The 14,959-nt window shown below is 66.9% G+C and overlaps 1 protein-coding gene across 1 annotated transcript in view; it reads left to right on the forward strand.

Moving 5' to 3' along the window:
- Positions 1 to 890: 890 nt before the first annotated feature.
- Positions 891 to 14,959, forward strand: part of MEGF8 (multiple EGF like domains 8) — a gene marked incomplete at its 3' end in the record, with an annotated part of 32,531 nt that continues 18,462 nt past the window's right edge. The window contains 12 exon segments of the mRNA XM_069882973.1: positions 891 to 934; positions 2,472 to 2,645; positions 4,536 to 4,699; positions 5,846 to 6,055; positions 6,745 to 6,925; positions 7,452 to 7,540; positions 8,344 to 8,560; positions 9,312 to 9,492; positions 10,246 to 10,386; positions 12,068 to 12,149; positions 13,245 to 13,457; positions 14,580 to 14,687. Of these exon segments, the coding sequence (XP_069739074.1) occupies positions 2,483 to 2,645; positions 4,536 to 4,699; positions 5,846 to 6,055; positions 6,745 to 6,925; positions 7,452 to 7,540; positions 8,344 to 8,560; positions 9,312 to 9,492; positions 10,246 to 10,386; positions 12,068 to 12,149; positions 13,245 to 13,457; positions 14,580 to 14,687 (1,749 nt within the window).

The raw sequence follows: 14,959 nt of genomic DNA on the forward strand, positions 1-14,959 counted from the left end.
GGGGGGGGGGCTGAATCTGCCCCAGTGCACCCCCAAATCTGCCCTGTTGCCCCCCAAATCTACCCCGTGGGGACCCCGAATCTGCCCCACGGGGACCCCAAACTTGACGGAGACCCTGAATCTGCCCCATCGCCCCCCAAATCTGCCCCATGGGGACCCCCAAACTTGACGGAGACCCTGAATCTGCCCCATTGCCCCCCAAATCTGCCCCATTGTCCCCCAAATCTGCCCCATGGGGACCCTGAATCTGCCCCATTGCCCCCCAAATCTGCCCTGTTGCCCCCCAAATCTACCCCGTGGGGACCCCGAATCTGCCCCACGGGGACCCCAAACTTGACGGAGACCCTGAATCTGCCCCATTGCCCCCCAAATCTGCCCCACAGGGACCCAAAACTGGGGGGGGGGGACCCTGAATCTGCCCTGTTGCCCCCCAAATCTACCCCATGGGGTCCCCAAACTTGACAGGGACCCTGAATCTGCCCCATCGCCCCCCAAATCTGCCCCACGGGGACCCCCAAACGGGGTAGGACCCTTAATTTGCCCCATGGGGCCCCCAAATCTGCCCTGTTGCCCCCCAGATCTGCCCCACGGGGACCCCAAACTTGACGGGGACCCCGAATCTGCCCCATTGACCCCCAAATCTGCCCCACGGGAGCCTCAAGTCCCCCCACAGGGCCCCCTGACCCTCCCCATCGGGCCCCGGGGACCCCCCCCCCCCCCCCCTTTTTGGCGACAACGATTTTTTGCCAAAATAAAGCGATTTTGGGTGTTTCCACGCGGCGGCGTCACCGCCGGGGGGCGCTCTGGCGGCGGGGCGACGCTCTGGCCCCGCCCGCGCGCCTCTCGCTGCTCCCCCCGGCTTGCGCCGCTCTGCCCGCTCGTCTCGCTGCCCCGGGCGCCGCGGTCCTCCCGCGCCTCAGGAGCCGCCGGGCGGGTGAGCGGGTCTATAGGGCCCCGTGGCGGGTCTATAGGGCCCTGTGGCGGGTCTATAGGGCCCCGTGGCGGGTCTATAGGGCCCCAGAGCGCCCCAGAGCGGGTCTATAGGGCTCTATAGCGGGTCTATAACCGTGGGCCGGGCTTGGAGGGGGGAGGGCGGGGCCTATAGCATCCATAGGGGCTGGGGGGGGGCGCCCTATGGAACCCCCAGGGGCTTGGGAGGGCCCTATGGAACCCATAGGGGCTTCGGAGGGTTGTATAGAATCCATGGGACTGGGGGAGAGGTTATGGAACCCATAGAGCCTAGAGAACTCCTATAGGTAGGGCTGGAGAGATTTTATAGCATCGCTAGAGGCCGGGGGGGGACCCTATGGAACCCCCCGGGGCTTGGGAGGGCCCTATGGAACCCATAGGGGCTTGGGAGGGCCCTGTAGAATCCATGGGACTTGGGGGGGAGGCTATGGAACCCATAGGGGCTAAAGAACCCCTATAGGTGGGGCTGGAGAGATTCTGTAGCATCCCTAGGGGCTGGGGGGGGGCCCTATGGAACCCCCAGGGGCTTGGGAGGGCCCTATGGAACCCATAGGGGCTTGGGAGGGCCCTATAGAGTCCATGGGAGTGGGTGGGAGGCTATAGAACCCATAGGGGGCTGGAGGACCCCTATAGATGGGGCTGGGGAGGTTCTATAGCATCCCTAGGGGCTGGGGGGGGGCCCTATGGAACCCCCCAGGGGCTTGGGAGGGCCCTATGGAACCCATAGGGGCACTGTGGGTGTGGATTTCGGGGTTCCCTGGGCGTTTGGGGGGGTCCCTATGGCTATCGGGGGTTCCCTGTGGGTTTTGGGGGGCTCCCTGGGGGGTCCCTGTGGGTTTTGGGGTCTCCCTGACCCCCCCCCATCCCGCAGCCCCCCCGCCATGGGGCCTCCCTGCTCTCTGGGTGCTGTGGTTGAGGGTTTGGGGGGGTTCCCTGTGGGATTTTGGGGGTCCCTGCGGTTTCGGGGTCCCCCTGACCCCCCGCCATGGGGCCCCCCGCTCTCTGGGTGCTGTGGTTGAGGGTTTGAGGGGGTTCCCTGTGGGATTTTGGGGTCCCTGTGGTTTTGGGGTCCCCCTGACCTCCCGCCATGGGGCCCCCCGCTCTCTGGGTGCAGTGGTTGAGGGTTTGGGGGGGTTCCCTGTGGGATTTTGGGGTCCCTGTGGGTTTGGGAGGGTTCCCTGTGGGTTTGGGGGGTCCCTGCGGTTTCGGGGTCCCCCTGACCCCCCCCCTCCCGCAGCCCCCCCCGCCATGGGGCCCCCCCGCTCTCTGGGTGCTGTGGTTGAGGGTTTGGGGGGGTTCCCTGTGGGATTTTGGGGGTCCCTGTGGTTTTGGGGTCCCCCTGACCCCCCGCCATGGGGCCCCCCGCTCTCTGGGTGCAGTGGTTGAGGGTTTGGGGGGGTTCCCTGTGGGATTTTGGGGTCCCTGTGGGTTTGGGAGGGTTCCCTGTGGGTTTGGGGGGTCCCTGTGGTTTCGGGGTCCCCCTGACCCCCCCCGTCCCGCAGCCCCCCCCGCCATGGGGCCCCCCGCTCTCTGGGTGCTGTGGGCGCTGTGGTTTCGGGGTGCAGGCGCGGGCGACTGTGCCGGCCGGCGGCGGGTGCTCCGCGGCGACTCCGGCTTCGTCACCGACGGCCCCGGCAACTACTCGGTTAACGGCAACTGCGAGTGGCTCCTGGAAGGTGGGGAGCCCCCAAACCCCCCCCCCCCCCCCAGCACCCCAAAAACCTCCCCGGGCACCCTAACCCCACCCCGGGCACCCCAACAGGGCACCTGAAACCCCACAGGGAGCCCCAACCCCCCTTCAGCACTCAGAGGCCCCAGAAAAAAACTAGTCACCCCCAAACTCCCCCTGGAGACCCTTAAAACCCACCTGGAGCACCCCAGTCACCCCCAAACTCCCCCTGGAGACCCTTCAAAACCCCCTGGAGCACCCCAGTCACCCCCAAACTCCTCCTGAAGACCCTTAAAACCCACCTGGAGCACCCCAGTCACCCCCAAACTCCTCCTGGAGACCCTTAGAAACCACCTGGAGCACCCCAGTCACCCCCAAACTCCTCCTGGAGACCCTTAAAAACCCCCTGGAGCACACCAGTCACCCCCAAACTCCCCCTGGAGACCCTTAAAAACCCCCTGGAGCACCCCAGTCACCCCCAAACTCCTCCTGGAGACCCTTAAAACCCACCTGGAGCACCCCAGTCACCCCCAAACTCCTCCTGGAGACCCTTAAAAACCCCCTGGAGCACCCCAGTCACCCCCAAACTCCCCCTGGAGACCCTTAAAAACCCCCTGGAGCACCCCAGTCACCCCCAAACTCCCCCTGGAGACCCTTAGAAACGCCCTGGAGCACCCCAGTCACCCTCAAACTCCCCCTGGAGACCCTTAAAACCCACCTGGAGCACCCCAGTCACCCCCAAACTCCTCCTGGAGATCCTTAAAACCCACCTGGAGCACCCCAGTCACCCCCAAACTCCCCCTGGAGACCCTTAAAAACCCCCTGGAGCACCCCAGTCACCCCCAAACTCCCCCTGGAGACCCTTCAAAACCCCCTGGAGCACCCCAGTCACCCCCAAACTCCTCCTGGAGACCCTTCAAAACCCCCTGGAGCACCCCAGTCACCCCCAAACTCCCCCTGGAGACCCTTAAAACCCACCTGGAGCACCCCAGTCACCCCCAAACTCCCCCTGGAGACCCTTCAAAACCCCCTGGAGCACCCCAGTCACCCCCAAACTCCCCCTGGAGACCCTTAAAAACCATGTGGAGCACCCCAGTCACCTCCAAACTCCTCCTGGAGACCCTTAAAACCCACCTGGAGCACCCCAGTCACCCCCAAACTCCCCATGGAAACCCTTCAAAACCCCCTGGAGCACCCCAGTCACCCCCAAACTCCTCCCGGAGACCCTTAAAAACCCCCTGGAGCACCCCAGTCACCCCCAAACTCCTCCCGGAGACCCTTAAAACCCACCTGGAGCACCCCAGTCACCCCCAAACTCCTCCTGGAGACCCTTCAAAACCCCCTGGAGCACCCCAGTCACCCCCAAACTCCTCCCGGAGACCCTTAAAACCCACCTGGAGCACCCCAGTCACCCCCAAACTCCCCCTGGAGACCCTTCAAAACCACCTGGAGCACCCCAGTCACCCCCAAACTCCCCTGGAGACCCTTAAAACCCACCTGGAGCACCCCAGTCACCCCCAAACTCCCCATTCCTGCAGCCCCCAGCCCCTGGGACACCCTGAGCCCCCCCCAGGACCCCCAAACCCCTCCCCAACCCCCCATTCTCGCAGCCCCCAGACCCCGGGACACCCCAAGCCCCCCCCAGGACCCCCAAATCCCTCCCCAACCCCCCATTCCCGCAGCCCCCAGCCCCTGGGACACCCCGAGCCCTCCCCAGGACCCCCAAACCCCTCCCCAAACCCCCTTTCCTGCAGCCCCTGAGCCCCTGGGACACCCCGAGCCCTCCCCAGGACCCCCAAACCCCTCCCCAAACCCCCTTTCCTGCAGCCCCTGAGCCCCTGGGACACCCCGAGTCCCCCCAGGACCCCCCCAAACCCCTCCCTGCCCCCCGTTTCAGCCCCCAGCCCGCGGCACCGGCTGCTGCTGACGTTCACCTTCATGGACACGGAGTGCACCTACGATTACCTGTTCGTGTACGACGGGGGCTCCCCCCGCGCCCCCCTGCTCGCCAGCCTCAGCGGCAGCGCCCTGCCCCCCCCCCTCGAGGCCACCTCGGGAAAGGTGGGGTACAGGGAGGTTGGGGGGCAGCTGGGGGGGTTATGGGGTACAGGGAGGGGTTGGGGGGCAGCTGTGGGGGGGGTAGGGGGCACAGGGAGGGGTTGGGGGGCAGCTGTGGGGGGGGGTAGGGGGTACAGGGAGAGGTTGGGGGGCAGCTATGGGGGGGTAGGGGGCACAGGGAGGGGTTGGGGGGCAGCTGTGGGGAAGGTGGGGGGCAGGTATGGGGGGGTAGGGGGCACAGGGAGGGGTTGGGGGGCAGCTATGGGGGGGGTAGGGGGTACAGGGAGGGGTTGGGGAGCAGCCATGGGGGGTTATGGGGGGTAGGGGGCACAGGGAGGGGTTGGGGGGCAGCTGTGGGGCTGCTGTGGGGGGGTAGGGGGCACAGGGAGGGGTTGGGGGGCAGCTATGGGGGGGTAGGGGGTACAGGGAGGTTGGGGGGCAGCTATGGGGGGGGTATGGGGCACAGGGAGGGGTTGGGGGGCAGCTGTGGGGCAGCTATGGGGGGGTAGGGGGCACAGGGAGGGGTTGGGGGGCAGCTATGGGGGGGGTATGGGGGGGTAGGGGGCACAGGGAGGGGTTGGGGGGCAGCTATGGGGCAGCTATGGGGGGGTAGGGGGCACAGGGGGTTTTGGGGGGCAGCTGTGGGGCTGCTATGGGGGGGTAGGGGGCACAGGGAGGGGTTGGGGGGCAGCTGTGGGGCAGTTATGGGGGGGTAGGGGGCACAGGGAGGGGTTGGGGGGCAGCTGGGGGGCAGCTATGGGGGGGTAGGGGGCACAGGGGGTTTTGGGGGGCAGCTGTGGGGCAGCTATGGGGGGGTAGGGGGCACAGGGGGTTTTGGGGGGCAGCTGTGGGGCTGCTATGGGGGGGTAGGGGACACAGGGGGTTTTGGGGGGCAGCTGTGGGGCTGCTATGGGGGGGTAGGGGGTACAGGGGGTTTTGGGGGGCAGCTGTGGGGCTGCTATGGGGGGGTAGGGGGTACAGGGAGGTTGGGGGGCAGCTATGGGGCACAGATCACCCCCCCCGCCCCGCAGATGCGGCTCAGTCTCTTGCTGTGATGCCAACTCTCTCTCTTGCAGTTTTGGGGCGCAGGGGCGGCCGTGGGGCACCCCCTGACCCCCCCCCCTCCCCTTTTCCCCCCCCCCCCCCCAGATGCTGCTGCACCTGTTCAGCGACGCCAACTACAACCTGTTGGGGTTCAACGCCTCGTTCCGCGCGTCGCTGTGTCCGGGGGGCTGCTCGGGGCGCGGCCGCTGCGACCCCCTCGGCCGCTGCCGCTGCCCCCCGGGCTGGGGGGGCCCCGCCTGCGCCCACCCCCCCTGCCCCGCCGCCTGCCAGCCCCACGGCGGCGCCTGCAGCCAGGTGGGGACCCCAAAACGGGGGAAGGGGGGGGGCTCCCGGGCTTGGGGGGGCATGGGGAACCCCAAAATGGGGGGCTGGGGGGGGCTTTTGGGCTTGGAGGGGTGATGGGGACCCCAAAATGGGGGGCTGGGGGGTGCTTTCGGGCTTGGAGGGCGATGGGAACCCCAAAATGGGGGGCTGAGGGGGAGCTTCTGGGCTTGGAGGGGCAATGGGGACCCCAAAATAGGGGGCTGGGGGGGCTTCTGAGCTTGGGGGTGTGATGGGACCCCAAAGATGGGGGGGCTTCCAAACTTGGGGAGCGACGGAACCCCCAAATGGGGGGCTTCCAAACGTGGGGGGTGACAGGGGACCCCAAAAATGGGGGGTAAAGGCCCCCAAACCTCAAATATGGGGTTGTGCGCCCCAAACCCCCCCATATTTCCTCAATCTCTCAGTCTTGAACCCCAAACTCTCCAGTTTTGGGGTGCTGCGAGTGCCGCCCCGGGTTCTTGGGGCTGAACCCCGGTGTCCCCAGTCCTTGAACCCCAATTTCTCTGGGTTTTGGGGTCCTGCGAGTGCCTCCCCGGGTTCTTGGGGCCGAACCCCAGTGTCCCCAGCCCCTGAACCCCAATCTCTCCAGGTTTCGGGGCACTGCGAGTGCTGAACCCCAGTTTCCCCAGTTCCCCCAACCCCTGAACCCCAATTTCCAGGTTTCGGGGCGCTGCGAGTGCCGCCCCGGGTTCTTGGGGCGCGCCTGCGACCTGGCGCTGGGGGAGAACCGGGGGGGCGGCCGCTGGTACAACGTCAGCGAGGGGGACCCCGACTTTGCCCCCCGAGTCGCCGCCGCCGGCGCCGTCCTGCCCCACACCGGGGGGTTCTACATCTTTGGGGGTACGGGGGGGATCTTGGGGGGCTGGGGGGGGCTGGATATGGGATCTTGGGGGGCTCAGAGAGGGGCTGGGGGATCTTGGGGGGCTGTGGGGGCAGAATATGGGGGTTTGGGGGGCTCAGAGAGGGGCTGGGGCATCTTGGGGGGCTGTGGGGGCAGAATATGGGATCTTGGGGGGCTCAGAGAGGGGCTGGGGGATCTTGGGGGGCTGTGGGGGCTGGATATGGGATCTTGGGGGGCTCAGAGAGGGGCTGGGGGATGTTGGGGGGCTGTGGGGGCAGAATATGGGATTTTGGGGGGCTCAGAGAGGGGCTGGGGGATGTTGGGGGGCTGTGGGGCTGGATATGGGATCTTGGGGGGCTCTGAGAGGAGTGGGATGAGATCGGAGGGATCTGGGGAGGACGATGCAGGGTTTGGGGGGGCTCGGGTGGGGGAGAGAGGGGTCCTGGGGGGCCGTAGGGAGGGCTGTGGGCTTTGGGGGGGCCCAGGTTCTGATTTTGGGGTGCTGCCTTCCCCCCCCCCCCCCAGGTCTGGATCTGAACCGGGCGTTGGGCGACCTCGTGGTTTATAATTTCACCACCAACCTCTGGACGCGGCTGGAGCTGAGCCCGGCCCCGGTGAGACCCCCCCCAAATAACCCCCCCCCCCCAAATAACCCCCCCTAGAATTACCCCCAGATTAGCCCCCCCAGAATAACACCCCCCCCCCCCCAAGAATAACCCACCCCCAGGTCCCCCCCCCACTCACAGAAGACGCTGTGTTGGGACCCCCCAGAGCCCCCCCAACCCCTAGTGCCCCCCCCCCAACTCTCAGTGCCCCCCCCCCAACTCTTTGCCCCCCCCCACTCCCACGTGGCACTGCGCTGGGACCCCCAGTGCCCCCCCAATGCTCTGTGTCCCCCCAATTCTCAGTGCCCCCCCAATTCCCTGTGCCCCCCCCAATTCCCGGTGCCCCCCCTAACTCTCTGTGCCCCCCCAGCCCCCCATCACTCCCACATGGCGCTGTGCTGGGACCCCCCCGTGCCCCCCCAGTGCTCTGTGTCCCCCCAATTCTCAGTGTCCCCCCCAATTCCCGGTGCCCCCCCTAACTCTCTGTGCCCCCCCAGCCCCCCCCGTCACTCCCATGTGGCGCTGTGCTGGGACCCCCAGTGCCCCCCCAATTCCCTGTGCCCCCCCCAATTCCCAGTGCCCCCCCCAATGCTCTGTGCCCCCCCCAATTCCCGGTGCCCCCCCTAACTCTCTGTGCCCCCCCAGCCCCCCCCGTCACTCCCATGTGGCGCTGTGCTGGGACCCCCAGTGCCCCCCCAATTCCCTGTGCCCCCCCCAATTCCCAGTGCCCCCCCAATTCCCAGTCCCCCCCCCTAACTCTCTGTGCCCCCCCCAATTCCCGGTGCCCCCCCTCACTCTCTGTGCCCCCCCAGCCCCCCCGTCACTCCCACGTGGCGCTGCGCTGGCGCCGGGCGCTGGTGCTGATGGGGGGGGAGCTGGCGGGGGGGGCCCTGGCCCACGATCTGTGGGTGCTGGAGCCCCCCGGGGGGGGCTGGCGCGAGCTGCACCCCCCCGGCCCCACGCGCCCCCCCGGGCTGGCGGCCCACGCTGCCGCCCTGGTGGACGAGGACTGGCTCTACGTCTTCGGAGGTGACTTGGGGGGGCTGGGGGGGGTTGGGGGGCCTCGGGGGGGGGGCAAGGAGGGGTTTGGGGGGGCTAGGGGTGTGGGGGGGCTCAGGGTGGGGGGCAGGAAGGGGTTTGGGGGGGCTAGGGGTGTGGGGGTGCTCAGGGTGGGGGGCAAGGAGGGGTTTGGGGGGCTAGGGGTGTGGGGGGGGCTCAGGGTGGGGGGAGGGAGGGGTTTGGGGGGGCTAGGGGTGTGGGGGGGGCTCAGGGTGGGGGCAAGGAGGGGTTTGGGGGGCTAGGGGTGTGTGGGGGGCTCAGGGTGGGGGTATGGGGGGGCTTGGGGGGGTCACGGGGGGTTTGAGGGGGCTCGGGGTATGGGGGGGCTCAGGGTGGGGAGCAGGGAGGGGTTTGGGGGGGATAGGCATGTGGGGTGGTAATGGGGGGGCACAAAGGTGTTTGGGGGTGTGGGGGGGTCTGGGGGGTCACGGGGAGGTTTGGGGGAGCAGTGAGAGGGCATATGGGGGTGCTGAGGGGTGCATGGGGGGGGCTGGGGGTGAGGGGGGGGCTCTGATGGGGAGCTGAGGATATGGGGGGGCTCGGGGGGGGTACAGGGGTTTGGGGGTGAGGGGGGCTGGGGGGTGTTTGGGATCTGGGGGGGGTACGGAGTGGTCGGGGGGGCTCTGAGGGGGTATCTAGGGGTGCAGGGTGGGGGTTGGGGGGTTCGGGGGGGTGTCTCTGTACCCCTGACCCCCCCTTTTCTCTCCCCCCCCCCCCCCAGGGCGCACGGCCGAGGACGTGTTCTCGTCGCAGCTGCTGCGGCTGCGGCTGCCGGGGGGGGGCTGGGAGCTGGTGCCGCCCTGGGGGGGGAAGCCCCCCGCCGCCGCGGGGCACTCCATGGTTTTCCACCCCCCCTCGCGCTCCCTCGTCGTCTACGGGGGGCACCGGCCCTCCACCGCGCGGTATGGGGGGGCCGCGGGGTAGGGGGGGGGGTCACAGGGCTGGGGAGGGGAACTGGGGGGGCACTGGGGGGCATTGGGGGGGGTCACGGGGATGGGGAGGGGCACTGGGGGGCATTGGGGGGGGTCACGGGGCTCTGGGGGGCACTGGGGGGCACTAGGGGGCATTGGGGGGGGTCACGGGGCTGCGGAGGGGCACTGGGGGGCATTGGGGGGGGTCATGGGGCTGTGGGGGGCACTGGGGGGGCACTGGGGGGGGTCACGGGGATGGGGAGGGGCACTGGGGGGGCACTGGGGGGGTCTTGGGGCTGGGGAGGGGCACTGGGGGGGCACTGGGGGGGTCACGGGGCTGTGGGGGCACTGGGGGGGTACTGGGGGGGGTCACGGGGCTGTGGGGGGCACTGGGGGGGGCTACAGGGACTGGGGTGGCATTGGGGGCACATGGGGAGGGGGGTGTTTGGGGGGGCGGTGGGGGGGTCACGGGGATGGGGGGCAAGAGGGAAGTGGGGAGGGTTAAATGGTGTTTGGGGGGGCAGCAAGGGGTTTTTTGGGGGGGCACAGGGTTGGGGGGGTCGTATGGGCTTGGGGGGGTTCATAGGGGCGGGGGAGGTTTAGAGACTGGGGGGGTTTTAGGGGTTGGGGGGGTCATAGGGACTGGGGGGGACATAGGGGTTTGGGGGGGCGGTTCTAGGGGCTGGGGGGGCTCCTGTGCCCCCCCCCCACCTCACCCCCTACCCCCCCCCCCCCCCCCCCCAGGTTCAGCGTGCGCTCCAACACCACGGACGTGTTCCACGTGGAGCGCCGGCACTGGGCTGCGCTGCGGGGGCCGGGGGGGCCGCGCGAACGCGCCTTCCACTCCGCCACCGTCATCGGGGACTACATGGTGGTGTACGGTGAGCGGGGAACCCCAAAACCCCCCTGGGACCCCCCCAGGGCCACCGAACCTCCCTGGAACCCCCCCAAACACACCCTGGAACCCCCCCAAAACTACCCCCAGAACCCCCTCAAACTACCCCCAGGACTCCCAAATCTCCATGGGACCCCCCCAAGCTACACCCAAGACCTCCAAACATCTCTGGAACCCCCCAAACACACCGTGGAACCCCCAGAACCACCCCCAGAACCCCCCCAGACTACACCCAGGACCCCCAAACTTCCCTGGAACCCCCCCAAAACCACCCCCAGGACCTCCAAACCTCTCTGGAATCCCCAAAACCACCCCCAGGAGCCCCAACCTCTCTGGAACCCCCCCAAACACACCCTGGAACCCCCAAACCTCTCTGGAACCCCCCAAACACACCCTGGACCCCCCCGAAACCACCCCCAGAACCCCCTCAAACTATCCCCAGGACTCCCAAACCCCCATGGGACCCCCCCAGACTACACCCAGGACCCCCAAACCTCCCTGGAACCCCCCAAAGCCACCCCCAGGAGCCCCAAACCTCTCTGGAACCCCCCAAACACACTCTGGAACCCCCAAACCTTCCTGGAAACCCCCCAAAACCACCCCCAGGAGCCCCAAACCACCCTGGAACCCCCCAAACACGCCCTGGACCCCCCCGAAACCATCCCCAGAACCCCCTCAAACTACCCCCAGGACTCCCAAATCTCCATGGGACCCCCCCAAACTACACCCAAGACCTCCAAACATCTCTGGAACCCCCCAAACACACCGTGGAACCCCCAGAACCACCCCCAGAACCCCCAAACTACACCCAGGACCCCCAAACTTCCCTGGAACCCCCCCAAAACCACCCCCAGGAGCTCCAAACCTCCCTGGAACCCCCTGAAACCACCCCCAGGAGCCTCAAACCTCCCTGGAGCCCCCCAAAACCACCCCCCAAGAGTCCCAAACCTTTCTGTAACCCCCAAAACCACCCCCAGGAGCTCCAAACCTCCCTGGAACCCCCCAAACACACCCTGGAACCCCCCCGAATCCACCCCCAGGAGCCCCAAACCTCTCTGGAACCCCCCAAACACACCCTGGAACCCCCCGAATCCACCCCCAGGAGCTCCAAACACACCCTAGAACCCCCAAACACATCCTGGAACCCCCAAACCTCTCTGGAACCCCCCAAACACACCCTGGACCCCCCCGAAACCACCCCCAGAACCCCCTCAAACTACCCCAGGACTCTCAAACCCCCCTGGGACCCCTCAGACTACACCCAGGACCCCCAAACTTCCCTGGAACCCCCCAAAACCTCCCCCAGGACCTCCAAACCTCTCTGGAACCCCCCAAAACTACCCCCAGGAGCCCCAAACCTCTCTGGAACCCCCCAAACACACCCTGGAATCCCCCGAAACCACACCCAGAACCCTGTAACTCTCCCCTAGACCCCCCCAAAACCCCCAGGACCCCTCAAACACCCTTAGACACCCCCCAACCCCCCCCCAGGACCCCTCAAATGCCCTGGGACCCCCCAAACCCCCAGACCCTCCCTCTCCCCATAGGGAACCTCCCCACCCATCATCCCTGGGGAGGTTTTGGGGGGTCCCTGGGGGGCTGGCTGTGATACCTTCTTCCGTGGGGTTTTGGGGTGCCCCTGACCCCCCTTTTCTGTGTCCCCCCGGGCAGGGGGCAACGTCACACTCACTATCACGAGGAGAAATGCTACGAGGAGGAGATTTTCTTCTACCATTTGGGGTGCCACCAGTGGGTGCCCCACACGCGCCTGCCCCACGGCGGGGGCACGGTGAGATGGGGGGGGTGGAAATGGGGTCCCGGGGGGGTTCAGTACTGGATTTGGGGTCCTAGGGAGGGTTTGGGGTCCCAGGAAGGTTTGGGGTTGGGGTTTGGTGTCCCGGGGGAGGTTTGGGGGTCCTGGAGGGGTTTGGGTTCAGTATTTGGGGTCCCCGGGGAGGTTTGGGGGTCCTGGAGGGGTTTGGGGTTCAGTATTTGGGGTCCCAGGGAGTTTGGGGTTCAGTGTTTGGGGGCCTGGGGTGGTGTTTGGGGTCCCAGGGGTGGTTTGGGGGACCTGGAGGGGTTTGGGATTCAGTATTTGGGTCTCAGGGAGTTTGGGGTTCAGTGTTTGGGGTCCTGGGGGAGGTTTGGGGGTCCTGGAGGGGTTTGGGGTTCAGTATTTGGGGTCTCAGGGAGTTTGGGGTTCAGTGTTTGGAGTCCTGGGGTGGTGTTTGGGGTCCCAGGGGTGGTTTGGGGGTCCTGGAGGGGTTTGGGTTCAGTATTTGGGTCCCAGGGAGTTTGGGGTTCAGTGTTTGGGGTCCCGGGGGAGGTTTGGGGTCCTGGAGGGGTTGGGGTTCAGTATTTGGGGTCTCAGGGAGTTTGGGGTTCAGTGTTTGGGGTCCTGGGGTGGTTTGGGGTTCAGTATTTGGGGTCCCAGGAGTTTGGGGTTCAGTGTTTGGAGTCCTGGGGTGGTGTTTGGGGTCCCGGGGGAGGTTTGGGGGTCCTGAAGGGGTTTGGGGTTCAGTATTTGAGGTCCCAGGGAGTTTGGGGTTCAGTGTTTGGAGTCCTGGGGTGGTGTTTGGGGTCCTGGGGGAGGTTTGGGGGTCCTGGAGGGGTTTGGGGTTCAGTATTTGGGGGTCCCAGGGGGGTTTGGGTGCTGGATTTGGGTCTGGGGGGGGGTTGGAGTTCGGTATTTGGGGTCCCAGGGAGTTTGGGGTTCAGTGTTTGGGGTCTGGGGGGGGGGTTGGCTTTGGGGTCCTGGAGAGATTTGGGGTTTGGGGTCGTGGGGGGGTCTTGGGGTTCGGTGTTTGGGGTTCCAGGGGGAATTTGGGAGTCTGGGGGGGCGGTTTAGGGGTCTGGGGGGTGTTGGGTCTGATTTTCAGGGGTCCCTGACGCCCCCCCAGGCCCCGCGCCGCCCCCCCCCGGGCCGGGGCGCTACGCGCACGTGGCGGGGGCGCTGGGGGGGTCGGTGCTGCTCGTGGCCGGGGGCTTCAGCGGCGTCCCCCGCGGGGACCTCCTCGCCTACAAGGTGCCCCCCTTCGTCTTCCAGGTGCCCGCGCAGAACGTGAGTCACCCAGAACCCCAAACCCCCAAAATCCACCCCCGGGACCCCCAAAATCCACCCCTGGGACCCCAAATCCACCCCAGAACCCCCAAAATCCACCCCCGGGACCCCCAAAATCTACCCCTGGGACCCAAAATCCACCCCAGAACCCCAGAAATCCACCCCCGGGACCCAAAATCCACCCCAGAACCCCAAAAATCCACCCCCGGGACCCCCAAAATCCACCCCTGGGACCCAAGAAATCCACCCCTGGGACCCAAAATCCACCCCAGAACCCCAGATAATCCACCCCCGGGACCCAGAATCCACCCCAGAACCCCAGAAATCCACCCCTGGGACCCAAAATCCACCCCACAACCCCAAAAATCCACCCCCGGGACCCCCAAAACCCCAAGAATCCACCCCTGGGACCCCAAAATCCACCCCTGGGGCCCAAAATCCACCCCAGAACCCCAAAAATCCACCCCGGGACCACCAAAATCCACCCCAACACCAAAATCCACCTCAACCCCCAACATACCATCAGGACCCCCAAAATCCACCCCCGGGACCCCCAAAATCCACCCAGAACCCCAAAAATCCACCCCGGGGCCCCCAAAATCCACCCCAACGCCCAAAATCCACCCCCGGGACACCCAAAATCCACCCAAGAACCCAAAAATCCACTCCTGGGACCCCCAAAATCCACCCCAGACCCCAAAAATCCACCCCCGGGACCCCCAAGATCCACCTCAACCCCCAAAATACCATCAGGACCCTAAAAACCCACCCCTGGGAGCCCCAAAATCAACCCCAACACCCAAAATCCACCCCCGGGACCCCGAAAATCCACCCCAACCCCCAAAATACCATCAGGACCCCCCAAATCCACCCCCGGGACCCCCAAAATCCCAGCCCAGCATCCCCGAAATCCCCCCCCGACACTCCAAATGCCCCCCCAGGACCCCCAAATCCCCCCTGACCCCCAATATGCCTCTCCAGAGCCCCCCCCCACCCATCTCAGAGCCCTCCAACCCTCCTGGGGGCTCCTTGTACCCCCATCCCTGGGGTCCCTGTGTCCCGCGGTGCCCCCGGGGTGGGGGGGTCCCCAGCCCCCCTTTAATTTCTGTCCCCCCCCCCCAGTATCACCTGGATTTCTGCTCGCTCTACGCCGAGAGGGGCACCTGCACCCAGGACCCGCAGTGCGCCTGGTGCTCGGGGGGCTGCCAGAGCCCCCCCCCCAACAGCGCGGTGAGGGGGGGGGCCCCGCCTCATTTTGGGGGGTCTCTAACCCCTTTAACCCCCCCAGTGCCCTGGGGGTGCCTGTTTTGGGGGGGGCTCTAACCCTTGTGCCCCCCCCCAATGCCCTAGGGGGTACCTGGGCTGTTGAGGAGAGGTCTCTTCTCTATTTTGGGGGGGTCTCTAATCCTTATCCCCCCCCAATGCCCTAGGAGGTACCTGGGGCTGTTGAGGGGGGTCTCTGCTCTATTTTGGGGGGTCTCTAACCCTTGTGTCCCCCCCAA

This window comes from Phaenicophaeus curvirostris, unplaced genomic scaffold (genome assembly GCF_032191515.1).
Source record: "Phaenicophaeus curvirostris isolate KB17595 unplaced genomic scaffold, BPBGC_Pcur_1.0 scaffold_439, whole genome shotgun sequence".
NCBI lineage: Eukaryota > Metazoa > Chordata > Aves > Cuculiformes > Cuculidae > Phaenicophaeus > Phaenicophaeus curvirostris.